Raw genomic sequence first — 20,039 nt, forward strand, 5'->3', positions numbered from 1 at the left:
TATTGATAGCCAATGACTTTGTGATCTAATGACACAAAGTGGCACTCCTATATGAGAGGTCATGAATTTGAATCTTAATAGGCACAATATTGACTCTTTGTACTTCAATAAATTGAAAAAATAGTTATGAACAGATACTACATTGTAGCATTAGCAGTACTAAAAAAAAACTAAGACTTGTTACCACCCCCTCCCCCAAGCCATGGTTGCCTAGACAAGCCACTTCGTAATCACAAAGCTGCAAAAACATTAATCAAAAATCCTTCCTTTCTAATAAGTAAATTGCCAAATTTAAAGCATCTGATGATGACAATATAAGTAGGGCATTACAATGTGAAAGAATGAATCCCAACCCATCATCCATTGTCAGGCAACAGTCATTGTCAAATTACAAAATTCACTTTAACAAATATTTCATGACAAAGGAGAACCATTGCCCAGTCCTCTCCTCCATTCAATCCACTCTAGCCTAAGCCACAAGTGTGCTTGCGGTAGTAGACTCGCTGCAAGGCAAAGACAAGTACAACATCAGAAATTGGTCATATTAAATGAGGCCTTAGGCTACAATGGCAGGCAATGAGGACGAAACAGAGTAACTAAACCATATAAGAAAATGACTAAGAGCTTCCAAAGGGAAACCGTATAAAAGACTCAATGCAACTCATGTTGATACTTGATATGGCTTTGCAAAGGGAAACATCACTCATTGCTTAACACCACGTGGTTCATCTACGATGAACAACAAAACAGATGCTTTGTTCAGTTTTGACTATTACTCAAAATGGACATAAATTTGTATTTGACATGCTAATTCCTTCGACACCACGGCTTATTTAGTAGCATCAATCAGATCAAAAAATTTGCAACACCAGACCATGTGAGAGAATGCATAACTCAACTGATAATTTCCAGACCTTTAGATTAGTCAAATGTACTAAGAATTCAAGTAATTTTTACAACATAAAACAAAAGTTATTGAAACTAGCAGGAATATAGTAAATGTATAGATTATTGCTCAAAATCCTCGCATAATTCTAATGCATTTCTAACACAACACACAATGAGCAGGGAAACAAATAGAAGCAATTTTGTCATGCAGAAGTTAGCTTGATTAATTAGCACAAAACAGAGACAACTGAACAACAGCATGCATATTAGTACAAAGAAATGAGAAAAGCTATAAACCAAACGGAACAGCTGACTACGAACAATTTAATACTAACATGAAGATTTAGATGAGCATTCAGGGACAGGTTGGGATAATTATGCCACAGAAGAAATTTTAATATAATCTTAGGTTGATTAATAAAATTAACAAATGCATATATTAATGCTATAAAATATTTCTGCAAGTATTGTGCACTTAACAGTATATCTTAGAATAAGTAAATCAGACACAACCATATCCAGCAAAGACTTGAAACTCTACAATAAATCATGTAGGGAAAATGCTATTTTACCTTCCAAATTTTTCCCCTAATATACCCCCCCCCCCCCCCCCCCATGATGTGTCTTATAATCATTGGGTGCCCATTAATTGGGTGACACCACCATTAGTTAAAAAGAAATTTAGTTGTCCAATTAGGAAATGCAATGCAAGGAGGGGAAGATTGGAGGGGAAAATTTTGAAAGGATGGGCAGCATTACTCATAATTTTATTTTGAAGTTTAAGATATTAAGGAATAATTACAACAATCAACAACCATTTTAGAGGGACCAAAATCATGGAACTCAAATCAAAAGAAATATGAATAGCGTTAAGAACAGACAAATAGGACTTACTATTTCCAGACGGGGGGAAGCTTCTTTGTCTTCTTGTAGTAGCGAGCTAGGCGGTGGATTCTGCTCTCAACCAAAATCAGGCGGAACTTGGAGTCCTTATCCTTCCTGTTCCTCTCCAAGTGTTTCCTGATTGCCACAGCCTTCTTAATCAAGTGGTAAAGATCCTCTGGGATCTCAGGTGCAAGCCCTGAGCAAGAAACCATATTTCAGATCATATTCTCGAGATAAATCATTCATACACACACAAACTAATAATCAAACATTAAGAGAAAATACCATGAGCCTTGAGAATACGCAAGATCTTGCTTCCGGTGACGCTCTTCACCTGAGCAATCCCATGAGAATCACGAAGAATCACACCAATCTGAGATGGTGTCATGCCCTTTTTGGCAAACTTACAGATATTCTCATCCACCTGTATGAAAAAACCACATTTTAAATACACAAAAACTATTCATACATTCAAAAGACACTCAGACATATAAGCACTCATACAAATGCTATTATAAGGTCACACAACGCACCCAAAAAAAAAATTTAAAAAAACTGCAATAAATTCGCCAATGGAGAGGGACATAAATCAGAGATATTCAAAATGTGAGACCTAGATTACATTATACGGCTTACATCTTGAGAGGAGGTCTTGAGCCAACTAGGAGGAGTTCTCTTGTAAGGTAAAGCTGAAGATGAGATACCCTTACTGAAATTCACAGGGAAAAGCAAATGTTACAGCCAGAGTAGTGCATCAACAATGGAATCAGAAATTACAGAAAGAAAAAAAAATTAAAAATCATTAGATAGAATAAAGGTATACCCGCGACTATGCATACGCCCCATGTTGACAGAGGTGGTAGATCTCCGCTGTGAACGTCTTAGCTTCGGTCGTCTTCTTCAGAGCAGCGGCTGGCAAACAGACCTAGAAGGTGTTTCGCCACTAGGGTTTATACAATATTAGAACAGAACCCTTTTCGCATTTCGGCATCATTTGTTTTATGGTTAGGCCCAGTCCAAACATTGTCAATAAGCTTTTTTTTAAAACAAAAAAAACAAAAAATTGCGATCCATTGTAACATACATTTTTATAATTTATATAATCTATCTATCTAGATCTACATCTACAATATACATATACATATACATTACATATACAATTATTATAAGAGCCAATAATGTTAGACCCCTAACTGAAACTAAAAAAATGTTTGTGTAATAGTATGCTATAACATATTGTACGTGTTCTTCTTATTGTGCAACCTCCAATTAAATTCCTAATATATCATAATCCTTTATAATTTTACCAAATTATTTCGGTCAAATATAACGGAAGTTTAGTGTCAAATTCTTTACGCAATTTGCTTTTTTATTGTAGTTTTCAAACAAATTGGCAATTTGTTTCTTAATAATCACAACATCTCATGTGTTAATTTTCCTAATAGAAATCTATAATATAATTCTGTATAGATTCCTAACTTAAAATTAGAATATTGAAGTCTTAATAGAAAGAAATCTATAATATAATTCTGTATAGATTCAAAAGTACTGAAGCACAAAGAGTCAACAGTTGCCTCCACTGAGGCTCGAACCCACTCCCATCATTCATGTGAGAGTGTTAACCAAGACACCAGATGCCACTAGACCACAAAGTCTTGGCAAAATCAATGGATAATATACTTATTAATTAGTATAATTTCAATATCGTAATGTAAATATTCCATTGTATAATTTGTTCATCTATACTTGTATCATTGTATATAATGTTGTGGTTGTCATTATATTCTTCTATAATCTACACATTTTAGTTACTCCTTATTCCCTAATCTATGGTTCTTGAATTTATGTTGTGGTTCCCATTATATTATTCCATAACATCCTTTATAAACATATTTCCACCAATGGTACAAAGATATTAGTCATGGCAACACACAAACTGTGGGTTAGAGTTCTAAAGTTCGTGTCATTAAGAAAAACGAACTAAAAAATGCTATTGGAACGCTTGAAAAAAAGTATATGCTCATCGTCTTTTGAAAAAAAGCTGTAAGTAAATATTAAAAAAATTCTCATCAGGTTTGCAATTAAAATTAAAAATATTTCATTAATAACCCAATAGTTTAGGTTAGTTGGTAGGATAAAGAATATCAATGTCTTCTATTACCAAAAATGTATCTCTTCCTCCATCTTGCATTTTTTTTATTCATTTTCATAATATTAATTATTATTCCTTGGTGTAAGACAAAGATTATTGTGAATAAAAGTTTATTGTTTAGTAGTGCATCTCAAAGCTAATTTGATCTTTCAGCTTTGATCTTTCTAAATGAATGAATGCTACTCTAGTTCCATTTTTTTTTTTTTGGGTTAATGTAAAAACTCTAGTTCATTTACAACAAGAGGAAGAAGCCTGTTGCCCATAACTTTGAACATGAGTATTATCCATTCTATTAGAGTATAGTATCTGTTCAATATACTTTCTCGCCACCATTATGGTTCAATCCCGTGACCTTCCATCAAGGAGAGACACATAAGTACTAGGGGTAGTTTGCGATCGTCTCATTCTTGAGACGGTATAAGTTGTTTTGTTTATGAGACTCAGCCTGAGGTCTCCCCTCCTTATTGTATTGAAAAAAAACAAAAAAAAAAAAAAGGAGAGACACATAAGTACTAATTGAGCACAAAGTGTTTGGCAGAAAACACAAATGCTTAACTCTGATGATAAATAAGAGTATAATATGAGACTAATTTACAATTTTTGAGATAACTAGAGGATCAAATTAATATTAAAATAAATAATTGAAAGACAGAAACCAGATTGATGAAACCATAACAATTTGAAGAAAAACAAAGAAGTGATTTTCCCTATACTTAAACCTTACAAAACATTCTTTGCTGCAGAGTTAATCAAACAAAAACGGGTGACACAAGCTGTTGATGAAACAAAAATGGGTATAACACAGAAAAAACAAATGAATAGCACAGGGAATATAAATAACTGATCTTCAAGTTTTAATGAAACTGTACACAGGAATTAGGAGTTCCAAATAAAAAACAAACTTGCAAACAGTACTTTCCAATTCTAAAGGTGAAGGGTTTAGACAGTTATGAACCAAATACACGACCCCCCTCAACCATAGAAACCACAAAATGTTCACCGACAGAAGAAAAAAAATTTCATCAAGGCAGTTAATTAAAACGCCCTTCAGCATCCAAACAAAATACTAGACTATAAAGATGAAGCACATTGACCTCACTTCATTCTAGATACAACCAATGGTGTATGCTATGCTGCCACCTGCATCCAAAGATATGGAGAAAACTGAACAAGTCAAAGATTGCTTATATATGATGTAGATGTATATCATAAGTCATAAAAGCTCAATTTCAATATATAAAGGTCTGTGAGTGGAAGAAGACATAGATGAAGAAAGTTGAATATAGAATTAATTGCTTGAAAATATCTGCCAGAGGCAATAAAATAGTGCTAATTCATAAATCATCATATCATAGTACAGTTTTAATAAGCCTTTATGTGTACTATCTTTTAAAAATAATGTTTGGTTCAAACATGGGAATAAATTGGATAAAAATTTAGGAATGTGAAAAAGCATTTAGTGAACCACATGTTTTGAGGGCATTGGTATCATACCAATAATGGAAATGAAATCTTGTGCAGGTTCTTCATTGTGCAATGGGTCTCACAGGTTAACTGGAGGCTGGTAGGAGTCTTGGCTTTTGTGTGAATAGGTTGTGGGAAAGGGGTTAAACGTCTGAGGTTAACTAGGAAGGGGAAAGGCTAATACGAATGGGCTTTTATGAGTAGATCAGAGAGGGAAGTGGACAGGAGAAGGATTTGCTTAAATCAACACTTGTAACTATCAGGTAGGACCAGGATCCCTATTAGGGCCTAGGAAAGAGCTAAACCCATCTTATGAGTATAGGACAGAATAAGCTATATTTAACTGCACACAATACCCAGATCATCCTCCAAATTGATATGGAACAATAGTTCACCTTTAATGTAACAAGCCAGAGTAGGTGGGTTGGCAGGGTGGAGAGGAAAAAAACACAACTTAAAATCCCCCTACTAAAATACAACTTTTTATGGTTTCTTCAGCAGTAATCTGGCAAAAGGAGGATTGTTCCAGGTTCACTTGATGGTTAGATTGGGTGGCAAAATGTTGGATGGTTAGGACACTATGTTTAGAGATATTAAAAAAAAAAACAAAAAAAAAACAAAAAACAAAAAGAATAGCTTTTAGTATATCCATATACGCTAACTCTTTTTGAAATCTGACTACCTATCGCATTATAAAATGCCATTGCTATTCAAACCTGCATCTTGGCATCCCCAGAGGAGAAGGGATGCAATACTTTAATAGCCTTCTGTTTTTAATGCATAACTTTCTCATAATCTCTACTCAACTTTATTTGGAAGGTAAGTTCATGTATTGCTCTTTAAGGAACTAAATCCAAACAGAATGTTAAAATTTCCAAGATTTTGGTTAGGGGAAGGACCTTAAGATGTTAAGACACAGGAAGACAAACATAAATAAAGAAAAACACAGAAGTATACTGTGAGAAGTGCAAATGCAATCATGCATTTATGTAGTTCCCAACTTCCCTTGACGTCCAAAATCAACATAAATTTAGAGGTTGCACTGGTTTAAAGAACATTATTCTGGCTTCCCATAACAAAATCACATGCATGCAAAAATAATCACCATAACCCACAGAATTGGAAGCTACAATTTCCCTGGTAATGACAACAGAATCTGCACAAACTCCTAACATAATGTATATAACTACCATATTCCTGAGAAAGCAAACTTTTCACTACTCCTCTGTGACTACAATGCTTATATTGCAATCATGTAGTTCCCTTAACGTCCAAATGCAACACACAGTATGAGGTTGCACTGGTTTAAAGGAGAACAATTTTCTGGCTTCCTTAACAAAGTCACATGGTTTTTTCATATCACCACACAACCATAATATAGGAAGCCACAACAACTTCCTAGGTTTCCCAAGGCTGCTTTAACTGATAAAAGAAAAAGAACTCGCACAAATTTTATACATAATGTTTATAACTATTGTATTCCCAAATAAGCAAACTTTTTATGACTTCCAATGACTACAATACACTTTCATGTATACATGCAGTTCCTCTTATCGTCCAAATGCAATACGTAGCAGTGCTGTAGAAGGCGTTAGGTGCTCCTGAGGCAGGCACCTTGATGTAAAAAATTAATAATAATAACAGGGAAAGTGCAAAACCAGTGGTTTGCCAGTCTTCCACTTGTCTTATTAAAATAATTTATTTATTGATTTAATAATTTTAATTCTCCACATTCTTCAATCTCCATATACACTACTGCCAGTCTGCCACTTTTCCACAAACATTCACAATTTATATAAAGCAACAGAGCTCACAAGGTCCACAAGCAACATAGCTCACAATTTATATAAACCATTTGGCATTCAAGTAAAGTAGATAAATAAATAAATTGAAGGTTAGTGGAGCCTAGCAACGACTGCAGACAAGTGTTGACTACCAGACTGCAAGGCTATGAGCTGCAGAGCTGGTGGCAGTGACTCAGCGAAGTACTGCAGAACTGGTAGTGCCACAGTGGTGACTGGGAGTGGGTTTTGTCAAATTTGAAGCTAAGCTGACTAGTCGATTTCAAAATGCGAAGTTTTAGTCCAATGGGCCAACGCCACAACTTGCAACTTGCAAGAGCGGGCCAACAATGAGTTTGAGCTGACGACAACGATGAGGTGAGGGGAGATGCTTGCAAGCTGCTGAGGCCTCTTTCTTGATTTCTTCCCTTTTTTCCGCCGAATACTTAGGATTTTGGTTTGTTTCACTCAAAACTACATTGTTTTGAGCAAAACAACCCAATTACAATAAATAAATCAGCAGATTTAGACACCTAGTCTAACTATTTTGGACGGCAGGCACCTAACACGGAAATCCCCTCAACCTATGGGCTCCTAATACCAACGCAGCACCTAGGCCAATTTTTGCAACACTGATACACAGTTAGTTGTAGCACAGGTTCAAAGGAAAACCTTTTTCTTGCTTCCCATAGCAAGGTCCCATGTGTTCCAAATTATCAGGGAACCTATAGGATTGGAAGCCACAACTTCCCAGATTCCCCTAATTAGCCTCCCCCTACTTGAACTAGTAAAAGACAAAAAGAATCTACATAAACTTTTAAAAGCAATGTTCACATCCACCCCATGTTCCTGAAGATGCAAACTTTTCTCTACTTTTCCACTACAAAGGTATCCTAAATTGTGCAAATGGATAACATCGAATTAATGAGCTATTCATCTCCTGTAGGCATAGTAAAGGAAAAATGGAATCACAAGAGCTGGATGGATGCAGTTTACCATCCTTTAAAAACATGGCACACGTTTCTAATTCAATGAGGTTTCATCCAAGACCCAACTAAAGTGGATTAAGGCATTTACTGCACAAGATCCTAAAGTCATCCATTAGAAATACCATCTAGACCTCCGCAATACTATAAATGTCCACCTATAAGCCTAAGCAATTCGTACATTCTCACAAAATCAACAATGTTCACATCACCAAAAAGAAAAAGTTAGAGAAATTAAAATAAATAGATAAAACAGAAAAAAAAAAAAAGAAATGCACTCACAGGAGGATATCACTTGGCAACCATGCGAGCAATGAATTCCTCGTAGCGGATCTTGCCGTCGGATCCGCAATCGACCTCTCGGATCCACTCATCAAACTCCGCGGGCTCGAGCTTCTCGCCGATGCTGGTGAGGATGTGCTTGAGATCTGAAATGACAACAAAGCCCGAGGAGTCCTTGTCGAGGACCTTGAATGCGTCTCGGAGCTGGCGGTCGAAGGGCTCGGGCTTGAGGTGCTTCGACATGAGGTCGAGGAAGCGCTTGAAATCGAAGGGAGAGGTGAGCTTCTCTTCGGCGACGATGGATTTGAGCTGGGCCTGGGTCGGGTTCCCGCCAAGAGACCTCATCAAAATCCCTAGCTCCGTCGGCGCGATCTTGCCGTCGCCGTCAGTGTCGAACAGCGTAAACGCCTCCTTCATCGAGGACTTTTGATCTTCGCTCAGCCCCATTTCTCTCTCTCTCTCTGTTTCTCTCTCTCTTTCTCGCTGCTTTTCCTTCTACGGTTTTCTGCGTTTCGAATTTCGATTGTGTACACTACTTTTATGCTTGATGAAATTGGGGTCGAAATGCAATTAAATAAAGTTTGACTCCGTACTTTTTCCTTCCAAACAATCGTGTACAGTAATTTGGAAACATGAAGCACGTTTAGCTCGACCAAACAGGTTTCATGGGCTATAATCTTAAGTTGGTTTGTATAACTGAAAATTAAAACATGTTTCATATTCATTTTGATCAGTTATGTATAACTGAAAATTTAAACATGAAGCACGTTTAGCTCTACCAAACAAGTTTTAATGTATAAACATTTTAGCTCGATCAAACCTTTAGCTCGACCAAATAGTTACGTGCAATTGTCAATTGAGATCATAAAATAAAATTTATTTAATATATACTTTTAAATAATAACTTCGATTTCTTTTGTTATTTTAAAAAATAAATACTCCATAAAACATTATGCTACATTCACACATTATTATATTATATTATATTATATTACGGAGTATTTATTTATTTTATAAACTATTTTTATAGTATTTTTTTGGGTTAGACCACGAGGTGTCCTGACGCAAAATACGGGCTAGATTAGTTTTTCCATACGAGAGGGGGTTCAAACTCCCGACCTATGTTAATGGATAAGAGTGCACGGCCAATCATGTCAATCAAACTGATGATAATTGCAATTAAGTAGTGAATATAAAGAATTTTTTATTTTTGTGATGAAAATACGCACAATTATTACATTAAAATATGCATTTTGTAAACCATGATCATGTCGTCTACTACTACTAATAATAATAATAATAAAAATCAAGAAATTATCATTTTTAAACATTATAGGTAGTGAGACCTCAACATTAAAAATGATCAAATTTTAACATAGACTTGATAAAAACTCAAAAAGTTAATTGCAAAAATTATTTTAGTTTAAGAAAAATATTTTTATTTTTCACAGTTTAATCTACTTCATAATACTCACTCTCTTTATTAATTTCATTGGCGCCTTTAAATTAATAGATTGTTCCACAAATTAATAAAGAATTCATAAAATAATCAAATATTAAAAAATCCAATATAAAATGGCACATAAAAAAGAGCAGGAACATAGTTTGCTCCATGTTACCACAAGCCCGGGTAGTAGTAGGGAAAATTGGGAAAGTCATGTTCCCATAAGTAAGGGAATTCCTCATGCCATTGAGGCTACCTTTTGCCTTAACCTCCACAACCTTTTGACCTCCACCCACTTATTCTTCGAATATTGAAAAGAGGTTCTCAGTGGAAGAAACTAAGGCAGCAATGGCCTTCTTCGATATTTGGAAGAAGGTCATGGCAACCATCTTCTTGGAAGAAGGTCATGGCAGCTTTCTTCCAAAATTGGAAGAAATTAAATAACTTGTAAAAACAGGTAAAAATGGGTTATTTGCTTAATTTTTTTGAGTTCAATGATCTAATTGAAACTTTTTGAAGTTGAAGGGTTTAATTGCACATGTGAGTATACTTGGAGGCTTATTTAACCCTTATCCCTATAATTTTTGTATACTAATACTAAACTTAATATTATGAAAATTTGAATTAAAAATAACTCCAGTCAAGTGTCATTAATGGAATTAGACAAATAAAATGGGACGAATGAAATACTTTATAGCAAAAATGTAGTACTTTATAACAAAAATATAATACACAGTTGACATAGCAGATATAATCAATACTTTAAACTTTATATATAATACTTTTTTTTAGTACTACTGACTCGGTTACAATGTAGTATCTGTTTATATATAATACTTTATAACATAAATGTAGTACTTTATGACACAAATCTAATACACAGTTTTCATGATAGATATGATCAATATTTTAAACCTTATATATAATACTTTAAGCCCCATATATGATATATACCACTTAATAGTATAAATGTAATATAGCAATAGCCAACAAAGCCGATAAGAATGTCATAAGACAATGAGGGATATTATATGCAGAATTAAAATAGTTAAGTAGCCCATACGTGCACATAATCTCATAAAACTATAACTTGTAAACTCTAAAGGTATATTTTCCATAAAAACTCTATTATAGTCAACAGTAGAACTAAACTGAGTGAAATATGAAGTGATAAAGCATAACCTTTACAAAGCCATATACAAGATTTCATTTCCTCAATTCATAGAAGCATATAGAATTGGTTCATATAGTGCATAGATGCATAAGATATAAACAAATTGCCTATTCATTGATCGCAACAAGATGGAAGAAAATACATATTTAATCTTCGATTTGATTTTGAATTTAAACTAGAATAAATTTAAAAAAAAACTGGAGAATCCATGTTTGAATTAGTAATTAGTTAGCTCCAGCTTCAATTCATTATAGTATATATTATATTATATAAGGCAGATGGATGATGAGAGTGGGTTCGAGTCTCAGTGGAGGTAATTATTGACTCTTTGTGCTTCAGTAGGTTGAGAAAGTAGCTATGAACAGATACTACATTATAATAGAGTCAGTAGTACTAAAAAAAATTATATAAGGCAGAATCCATTTGCAGAAATGTGATCAAAATTTTACATTGGCTACTAGATGACTTGTAGATATAAATTTTTTGAATGTAATTATCAACAGCTAGATTGGGATTAAGGAAGAGGACATGAAGGGGCAATCTTCACTTTACTTGTAGTAAGACTATTAAAATTTTATTCTTTGATCTGGATGTTCATTGAATACTAACTACTAATCTGTGATGTTGGATTCTTATCTTAGTCTATATGTTCATTGAACATTTCCTTTGCTACCTTCTTTTCCCTAATTATATTTTGCATAAATTTGAACATAGGTGGTCATTAGTTGTGAAAAATTTGTATAAGTGAGTACAAACTAACAATGCCTTGCAGCACATTCCGTATTCTAATGCCTTATATTTTATGAACTGATTAAAGGCTAGCCTAAGTGTGAACACATATTAGTTGTTACAAAACTCAGAAAGCCACAAAATCAAACTATAACCATGTATTTGTTGGTTTTATTGCTACTTTAAAATTATGAGTTTGCATTTATTTGTTGGATGGCAGTGCCCAAAGTTCAACAAGGATTGAAGAGCTGCTACAGGAGGACCATAATTTAAAACACATGAGGGAAAGCTTTCAAAAGTCAGAAACAATCTTCTTTTCTTTCAAAACATACCAGGCAATCAGTATCCATGATAATCGAGCAGCTGATGCGTTAAGCAGGTAAATATTTAGAGTAGGTATCAAGTTACAAATGGGCATATAGTGTATCAAATTATATAGAGTAGGTATGCATTTGATTAGAATTTTGTGAACATTTAGATTTGGTGATTGGAATTGTTCATTATATTTTGAAGTAGATGATGAATTCTTGTGTATTTTGAAATACTTAAAATACTAGTAGAAGATTATACTAATGAATTGATGCTTTGGTATTTATGGTGTTTAGATAAATTGTTTTTATTATATTATGCTTAAAATCAAAATATGTTAAAAACAATAGTTTAAAACCGGTGTCTATGAATGTGAGAATAATGGTTTTTAACCGTTGTCTTATATATCCAAGACAACGGTTAAAAATTGTTGTCTATCAACGTGACTTTCAACACCACTTATGTTAACAACACTCAATAGAAACGGTTAAAAACCCGTTGTCTTTTCAACGGTTAAAACTTGTTGTCTATGTGCTTGACTTTTAACAACACCAGTTTCAACAACACTCAATAGACAACGGTTAAAAAATTATTGTCTTTTATAAAAAAAGACAACGGTTAAAAATCGTTGTCTATGTGCGTAACTTTTAACAACACCAGTTTCAACAACACTCAATAGACAACGGTTAAAAGTCGTTGTCTATGTGCGTGACTTTTAACAACACCGGTTTCAACAACACTCAATAGACAACGGTTAAAAAATTGTTGTCTTTTCTAGAAAACAAAAGACAAGACAACGGTTAAAAAACGTTGTCTATGTGCGTGACTTTTAACAACACTCAATAGACAACGGTTAAAAAAACGTTATCTTTTATAGAAAAGATAACGGTTAAAAATCGTTGTCTATGTGCGTGACTTTTAACAACACCGGCTTCAACAATACTCAATAGACAACGGTTAAAAACCGTTGTCTATGTGCGTGACTTTTAACAACACCGACTTTAACCGTTGCCTATGAGCATCTTTATTGTAATAAAAACAAAACAAGACTTATAGTGTCAAACTACACCAATTTACAAATAGATAAATAATACAGGTTATGTCATCTGACCGAGAACTGCATTAAAAACCTTGCTTCGAACTTCATCTTCACACTTCACTTTGTGCTTTGAAGTTCACCTTCGAGTTTCAACTTCACACTTCAAACTATGGATTTTGAGAGACAAATACATACAAAGAATTTGAGTTTCCTCAAAGCCTAACACAATTTAGTTCATAAGGACATCAAATTACACATTAATACTATCAAAAACTAGAACTCACCACAATATAATGCTTCCCTTTGAGAATCGCCAGTAAAAATTCAACTTCCAAATACCCTTTTAGCAATGAGCGGCAATGAAAAAATAACGGTGATGAAGAAATAGCGAAGAAAACGAAGAGAAACGAGTTGAAACATGAGATTGTGAAGAAGAAACTTGGAAACTAGATTAAAAAAGAAGAAGAAGAAGAAGAAGGAATCGTGCTTCGATAGTTTTACCGTGAAGAATTCATGTAACGGTGGTAAAACTAAGTGAAATGAGATAAAAAATGGGTCAACAAAAATGACTCTAAAAATATGTAAAGAATTACAGATAATGGCTCAACAAAAAACGCATATCTAAGATTGAAAACTAGGAAAATGACTTCTTGAAAATGTTTTCAGGAAAATGAGTTATTTTCCATAAAACATTTTCATTTCTTGTGTTTGGTTGCATCCCAGAAATTTGTCTTTGTATGTTTGGTTTATTTTCTAGAAAACAAGCAGAATTGTATAATTATAATTTTAATTGTTGTTAACTAAAAATTTTTTTGACAACAACTATGTTTTGCCCAACTATCTTTTTTCCAAATAACAAACAAAATATTTAAAAAAAAAAAGATTATTGCTTTCTACTAGTTTTCGATGAAAACCAGTATAAACCAAACTGGTTTTCGTTGGAAACCAGTCAAGGTAGAAAGCGAAGGATGACGGAAGAAAGCCGATGAAGCATTATTGGAAGAAAGCTAAGGAAGCATTCTCGTAAGAAGCCAGGAAGAAAAAGCAATTAGATCCGGAAAATGACTTCCCAAAAAAAATGAGAAGTCATTTTCCATAAAAACCAAGCTACTTTCCTTTTGACCGAGAATCTTTTCTGTTGACTTAAAATTTTCACTCTCTCCCAAACACTATCGTTTTTAGGTTTTCAAACACACCCTAAGGTTGAGAAAGAATAGTCCAAACAAAACAAATAATAATAGTACGTTCATATAAGTTATCTGCTCATAATACTAATCTATAAATTATGACCTAAATTCTACTGATATGACTCTGTCTCACAAATTGAGAAGATGATCTCACAGAAGAATTTGTCATTTATAAATAAAATATGTAGGCCTAATTAGGTCTTCTTCAATAGTTAACGATTTTTGAAGAGATTTTGCAAGTGTGATTAAGAAATAGAAAATGAGAGTGGAGGAAAAAAAAAAGAAAAGAAAAGAAAAAAAAAAACAAAACAAATATTGAAAAAAATAAAATAAAATAAAATAATAAATTTACGTGCCCGCCTGGGCACGAGAACTGCACTTCACGCACGTGAGGCGCCGCATATTCTCCCCAGTGGGCCCCCATTCCAGCCTATCAAAACCCCAAATTTGTAGGAGAAAGAAAGCCATAAAATCCCCCATGCACATTTGTTAAAAATCCACCCAAATCATTTTACTATTCCAAAATTTCCCCAAAACCCATAAATGAGGAATGGCCTTAGCATTTCCTTATAAGAAGTTCGTACGCTTTATCAAGAAAATCAATGATCATTATCTAAAGGTGTAAATGAAATAAACTCTATCTTGTGATCAATAAATCATAAGATTATAAATGATAAATGTATCAGACGGTTTAGGAATTCTGTTGTCTCGTGACGCTCAGAACATTGCAACTAGCATACGACATTAATCTTCGGGGCCCCGGCCCCTCCCTTCCACCAAAAAAAAAAAAAAAGATAAATGTATAGGTAATTAGCATTTCCTTATATGAAAGAGTTCTATTACATGGACTTCCATTTTTTATTCCCTCACTTTTACTTTTCGATGTGACAAGATATGACAGGTTATCTTCATTTATGAATCTTAAGGAAAGTATCAACATCATATATTTTCTTTAAGGAAAGTGTCAATATTAAATTTTGGTACGTGGCATAAAAAGTAAGAAGGATAATTTTGGAGTTAAATAGTACGGAGTATTTTCTTATATAAAATCCGTCCGTTTTAAATTTGGGATAACCTGTGGGCCACTAGGGTTGTGACGTTCGAGTCGACCTACGTGTACGCGTCGGGTCATCGAGTCATGGCAACTAACAAAACACGTACATAAAGAGAAGACAATCAATACCGGGAAAGCTTACCAAAGGTTTTTGCTTCTACGCTTACACTCAATTTCGTGGCCTTTTCTTCGGTTCCGCAATCGAATTTAGAGAGAGAAAGAGAGATAGAGAATCACAAAAACAATGGGAAATGCCTACTGTTTGTTTTGCGGATGCGTAGGGCAGGCGAACGTCGGCGTGGTGGAGAAATGGGGTCGGTTCCAGAAGCTGGCTCAGCCGGGGCTACACTTCTTCAATCCTCTCGCCGGCGAGTGCCTCGCCGGAATTCTCAGCACCAGGATCTGCTCTCTGGACGTCAACATCGAAACCAAAACCAAGGCAGGCCTTCAATTCACCAATTATCTAATTTTTTTTCCCTGCAACCCTACGCCTTTGTTCTTAATCTATATGTTCCGTAATTGAGTCAACGAGTGTTGTGATCGACCTGAAGTAATCTAAAGTTTGGAATAGTGATCGGCGCATCTAATTAACACGATCAACGTTAAACGTGTTGCTTGTTTTGCTTGAAAATTCTCCTTGAAAAAGTCAGGAATCCTTGTCCCTGGTGAAATTAGCACAGTGAATTGCAAGGAGTTGTATAAGGTGTTGTTCTGTGGTAATTGTACCAGTTATCTCATTTAATTGCTATTCACAATTTTTTGGCTTCCCTTTTTCCTCTGTAAAGGGAATATGCCTGAGAGTCAACGAATCTGTTATAAAAGCAATCAACGACTGGCATTATGGCATTAATATTGTGCTGTAATGACTATTCAGATGAATCGATGAAACTGCATCTTAATGATTAGTTGTGGAAGCAATCTGCAAATGGCATAAATGTTATGCTGTAATGAATATTTAGATGAATTTGAGAAAAGTGTAGCCACTAGTTGCATGGCTGCCTCAATAACTTGTTCTTAAACTTTTGGCAATAATGCTTTTATTTTTTCTCAAGAATCTTTACTGCTTCACAAATTTTCAGGATAATGTCTTTGTCCAAATGCATTGCTCTATCCAATATCGAGTGATCAAGGAAAATGCCGATGATGCTTTCTATGAGTTGCAAAATCCCAGGGAGCAGATTACAGCTTACGTATTTGATGGTAATTTGTCATCATTCTTTGGATCAATCTTAGTACTATGCTGAATATCTTGACTATTTGGTTTTCTTAATTCTGTTTATATAATGTTATTCTATTTGCATGTTTGATTGTTCACTTATAGTCGTCCGAGCCCATGTTCCCAAAATGAATTTGGATGAGCTTTTTGAGCAAAAGGATGAGGTTGCAAAGGCTGTCTTGGAGGAACTTGAAAAGGTAAATTGATGATATCAGTTTCGCCCTGTATTTGCTTAGTAACCATAAATGCATTAACTGCATCCTTATATGTGAAGGCAAGATAGTTTCAATGCCTTGTTGTACTACAGGTGTAATGATCATAAAATATTTTTAGCTTTTCTGTTGTACAATAAAATATGAAGTATATCTATGTAGGTGTACATGATTTAGATTGGTTCCATTTTTTGGCAAACCATAATCCAATTTCAATAACACAAATTGCAGCAATCCAAACTAAAATCCAAACCATTCCATTCGGTTTGGATAAATTGGTTTTCGAGTTCCTGAACATCACAATTCTTTTTGCAACCTTACTGCAAAATCCTTAACTGACTTTTTGCATAATAAGCATATAAGTATATAACTAATAAACATATTACAACTTATTTCTGTTCTAATAAGAAATGTTTGAGACCCAAGGGAAAAAATTTTCGTGTTTTATTATTATACTCTGTGCCAAAGACAAAACTGGGTGTATTTACAATTTGTTTTTATTATATATATAGGAATGAATTTTTTTTTAGGTGTGGTAGGTTGTATTCTGAATCCAATTTTGTTAGAACAGTACAAACCAAAAACTAAACTAATATATTTCATTTTTAGATACGTTGGTACAAAAACCAATTGATTTTCAGGTTCTACATGAAAATTTGGATGGATTGATTTGATTTGGATTGGTTTGTTGGTTTTCAGATTTGATTGTACATCACTATTTCTAAGTGCTTGTTTGAATTGGTTCACTTTAATGGGATATCACTGCATGATGCCATGATGCTTATACTTTAGCAGTCCTATATCGTTTTTCCAGCTGCTTTTCTTCATTCTGCACTTGCTGATGCATTAGATATTCATTGTTACTGAATAAGAGAATGGATATTTGAAGGACGTACATATATTTTCTATCTTATGGTATTTTTGCTCATTAGGTGATGGGAGCATATGGTTACAACATTGAGCACATACTGATGGTTGACATTGTCCCTGATGCATCTGTGCGCAAAGCAATGAATGATATAAATGCAGGTAAAAACGATGTCCTAAATTGTGTAAATGAAATAGGTTGTTAAATAGAAAATATGAATTTTTTTTTTTCTAGAATCCATAGAAAATTTGTTTTAAAATAGCATTCTTAATATATAGAAGGGAGTCCATACTATTCTAGTACTAGTATTCTTTAAGGATTTTCTGGACAATTTTGAGTTCAACTGCACATTTAAGTTTTAATTTTATGGTTTAGAATTTTACTGAAAAGGATATATTTGGTGTTGGAAGTGAAAAAAAAAAATAAAAAAAAAAATCTTCATAGCTAGTATGTTATTATTTCTATAAATACCCTGGAGTGAATTTTTAGCTCCAATTATGAGACCATATTATGTTGTGATAATGGAATTGTAGTTGGGTTTTGCTAACATTATATGCCAACCTAGTGCTTCTAGTGTCATGTTAAGGAAAGCAGATGAATATAGAATTTTAACAGCGCTCTCCTACTAATAATGCTCGTTGGTGTTGTATATTAGCGCAAAGGATGCAGCTTGCTAGCGTGTACAAAGGAGAAGCAGAAAAGATTCTCCAAGTTAAGAAAGCTGAAGCGGAAGCTGAATCGAAGTACCTGGGTGGAGTTGGGGTTGCTAGGCAAAGGCAGGCAATTACGGATGGGTTAAGGGAGAACATCTTGAACTTCTCTCACAAAGTTGAAGGTACATCAGCTAAAGAAGTGATGGATCTCATAATGATCACTCAATACTTTGATACCATCAAAGACCTTGGGAACTCTTCAAAGAACACCACGGTTTTCCTACCCCATGGTCCTGGCCATGTCCGGGACATTGGTGAGCAGATACGCAATGGGATGATGGAGGCAGCCAGTGCAAAGGTCAATGTTGAGTAATTCTTTAATGTTCTTATGGATACAAACCAGCCTTATCTTTCTGTTTATGCCAACCTTACATGTTCATCATTATAATTTGGTCAATGTTATACATTTTCCATGACCTCTCAATTCCTCTTTTATTAGGTTTTTTAGTATGTAATAGTTCATTTACAGCTTATACCCTCTATTGGTGTGGTACATAAATTGAGGCAATAATATTCACATGCATGAAGTCTAAGAGACATGGAGTTTTTTTAATGGAAAATTTGGATTAGCTTTCAATATTCTTTCTTCCCAAAAGCTTGAATCCTCAATTCCCAAGAGGTTGAATTCCAAAGCTTTCCATATTCTTAATACTAGGAAAACAGTCCCTCTCTAAAACCCACAATTTATATTGTAGATGTTATTGAGTTGTTCAAAAAATAATAATACTTATTGTTATAGAACAATGGATGTCCAAACTGTGTGATGCTGGGAAAACAGGCACTCTATCCACTGAGGAAGTTCTAACAAAAGTTGATATGTAGAGGCTAAAAGCAAACATGTGACCTCTAGTAATAAATCGATCTTATGGGCATTTGGGTTTGTTGATGGAGAAGAAGATGAAGATCTGGACTTGTTGATGGAGCTTTGGGGTTGGTGGAGCTAGAGCTTTATACTGTGTGAAGGAGGAAGGAGCTGGCGTGAATAAGATGTAAAATGGCTTCCCTCAAAAAAAAGGGGAAGTTATTTTACAAGAAACAAGGGACATCTTACATTGACCAAAGGGTCATTTTACATTGACCATTATTTTACATGGCTTGCCAAACATTGAAAACCCGAAAAATGATTTCCAGAAATCATTTTCTGGGTTTCCAAACACACCCTAAATTCTTCTCCTCCTCCACCAATACTCAGAAGTTTTGCTATTGCTGCTACTATCATAATAATAATAATAATAATAATAATAATAATACATATTTATTATGTTACATGTGATGGAAAGTAATGTTTGGACAACAGATAGAGGCCTTAGCATAATATTCAAAAAGCTATAGGCCCAACTGAGATTATAAGAACCATGAGAGGTCTGAATACAACTTATCCCACACTGAACAACTACGAATCTGGAAACCTAAATAAAAGATTCTACTTGTGAGCACTGGGCACGACCTTACTTGAACAGGATCTGTTCTATAGGCTCGTACCTCTGTATCCTTGAGTTCTAAGGAGACAGGAAATCAAGCTTGGTGGATGAACTATGGCCAAGAGGCTAGAGCGTGAGTAACAGCACCGCCGGTACACTCGCCGGACGGCGCCGTAGATGATCGTTCCCGGCTGTTAATCGCGGCTGGGATGGCCTCTTGGCTGTCTGACAGGCT

The 20,039-nt window shown here is 34.5% G+C and overlaps 3 protein-coding genes and 1 non-coding gene across 4 annotated transcripts; 2 read left to right on the forward strand and 2 right to left on the reverse strand.

Moving 5' to 3' along the window:
- Positions 1–249: 249 nt before the first annotated feature.
- LOC116019185 (40S ribosomal protein S13) lies at positions 250–2,757 on the reverse strand. The gene is made up of 5 exons (XM_031259329.1): positions 2,597–2,757; positions 2,410–2,482; positions 2,059–2,197; positions 1,783–1,969; positions 250–503 (listed from the first exon to the last, which is right to left on the reverse strand). The coding sequence occupies exons 1-5, from the start codon at positions 2,617–2,619 to the stop codon at positions 470–472; spliced, it is 456 nt and encodes a 151-aa protein (XP_031115189.1). The 5' UTR covers positions 2,620–2,757; the 3' UTR covers positions 250–469.
- Positions 2,758–4,736: 1,979 nt separating this feature from the next.
- Positions 4,737–8,961, reverse strand: LOC116020598 (probable calcium-binding protein CML13). The gene is made up of 2 exons (XM_031261066.1): positions 8,439–8,961; positions 4,737–5,065 (listed from the first exon to the last, which is right to left on the reverse strand). The coding sequence occupies exon 1, from the start codon at positions 8,883–8,885 to the stop codon at positions 8,448–8,450; it is 438 nt and encodes a 145-aa protein (XP_031116926.1). The 5' UTR covers positions 8,886–8,961; the 3' UTR covers positions 4,737–5,065; positions 8,439–8,447.
- A 6,544-nt stretch (positions 8,962–15,505) lies between these two features.
- On the forward strand, positions 15,506–18,960 carry LOC116021182 (protein PPLZ12). The gene is made up of 5 exons (XM_031261793.1): positions 15,506–15,813; positions 16,454–16,574; positions 16,696–16,787; positions 17,735–17,831; positions 18,326–18,960. Exons 1-5 carry the CDS (start codon positions 15,619–15,621, stop codon positions 18,694–18,696), a joined length of 876 nt encoding a protein of 291 aa, XP_031117653.1. The 5' UTR covers positions 15,506–15,618; the 3' UTR covers positions 18,697–18,960.
- An 865-nt stretch (positions 18,961–19,825) lies between these two features.
- On the forward strand, positions 19,826–20,039 carry LOC116021348. Its single transcript, XR_004099011.1, has one exon. It is a non-coding gene; the product is annotated as a small nucleolar RNA U3 (small nucleolar RNA).

The sequence above is a fragment of the Ipomoea triloba genome, chromosome 5 (genome assembly GCF_003576645.1).
Source record: "Ipomoea triloba cultivar NCNSP0323 chromosome 5, ASM357664v1".
In the NCBI taxonomy this organism is placed as follows: Eukaryota; Viridiplantae; Streptophyta; class Magnoliopsida; order Solanales; family Convolvulaceae; genus Ipomoea; species Ipomoea triloba.

What these genes read in the sequence shown, in the direction of transcription:
- LOC116020598 (XM_031261066.1), bottom strand. Translation starts at nt 8,885, where the DNA reads ATGGGGCTGAGCGAAGATCAAAAGTCCTCGATGAAGGAGGCGTTTACG.
- LOC116019185 (XM_031259329.1), bottom strand. Translation starts at nt 2,619, where the DNA reads ATGGGGCGTATGCATAGTCGCGG. An exon ending in GGGCGTATGCATAGTCGCGG is followed by an intron (nt 2,483 to 2,596) that starts GTATACCTTTAT and finishes TGTGAATTTCAG; the next exon opens with TAAGGGTATCTCATCTTCAG. An exon ending in CTTCCCCCCGTCTGGAAATA is followed by an intron (nt 504 to 1,782) that starts GTAAGTCCTATT and finishes TTTGCCTTGCAG; the next exon opens with CGAGTCTACTACCGCAAGCA.
- LOC116021182 (XM_031261793.1), top strand. Translation starts at nt 15,619, where the DNA reads ATGGGAAATGCCTACTGTTTGTTTTGCGGATGCGTAGGGCAGGCGAAC. An exon ending in TCTTGGAGGAACTTGAAAAG is followed by an intron (nt 16,788 to 17,734) that starts GTAAATTGATGA and finishes TTTGCTCATTAG; the next exon opens with GTGATGGGAGCATATGGTTA. An exon ending in AATGAATGATATAAATGCAG is followed by an intron (nt 17,832 to 18,325) that starts GTAAAAACGATG and finishes GTTGTATATTAG; the next exon opens with CGCAAAGGATGCAGCTTGCT.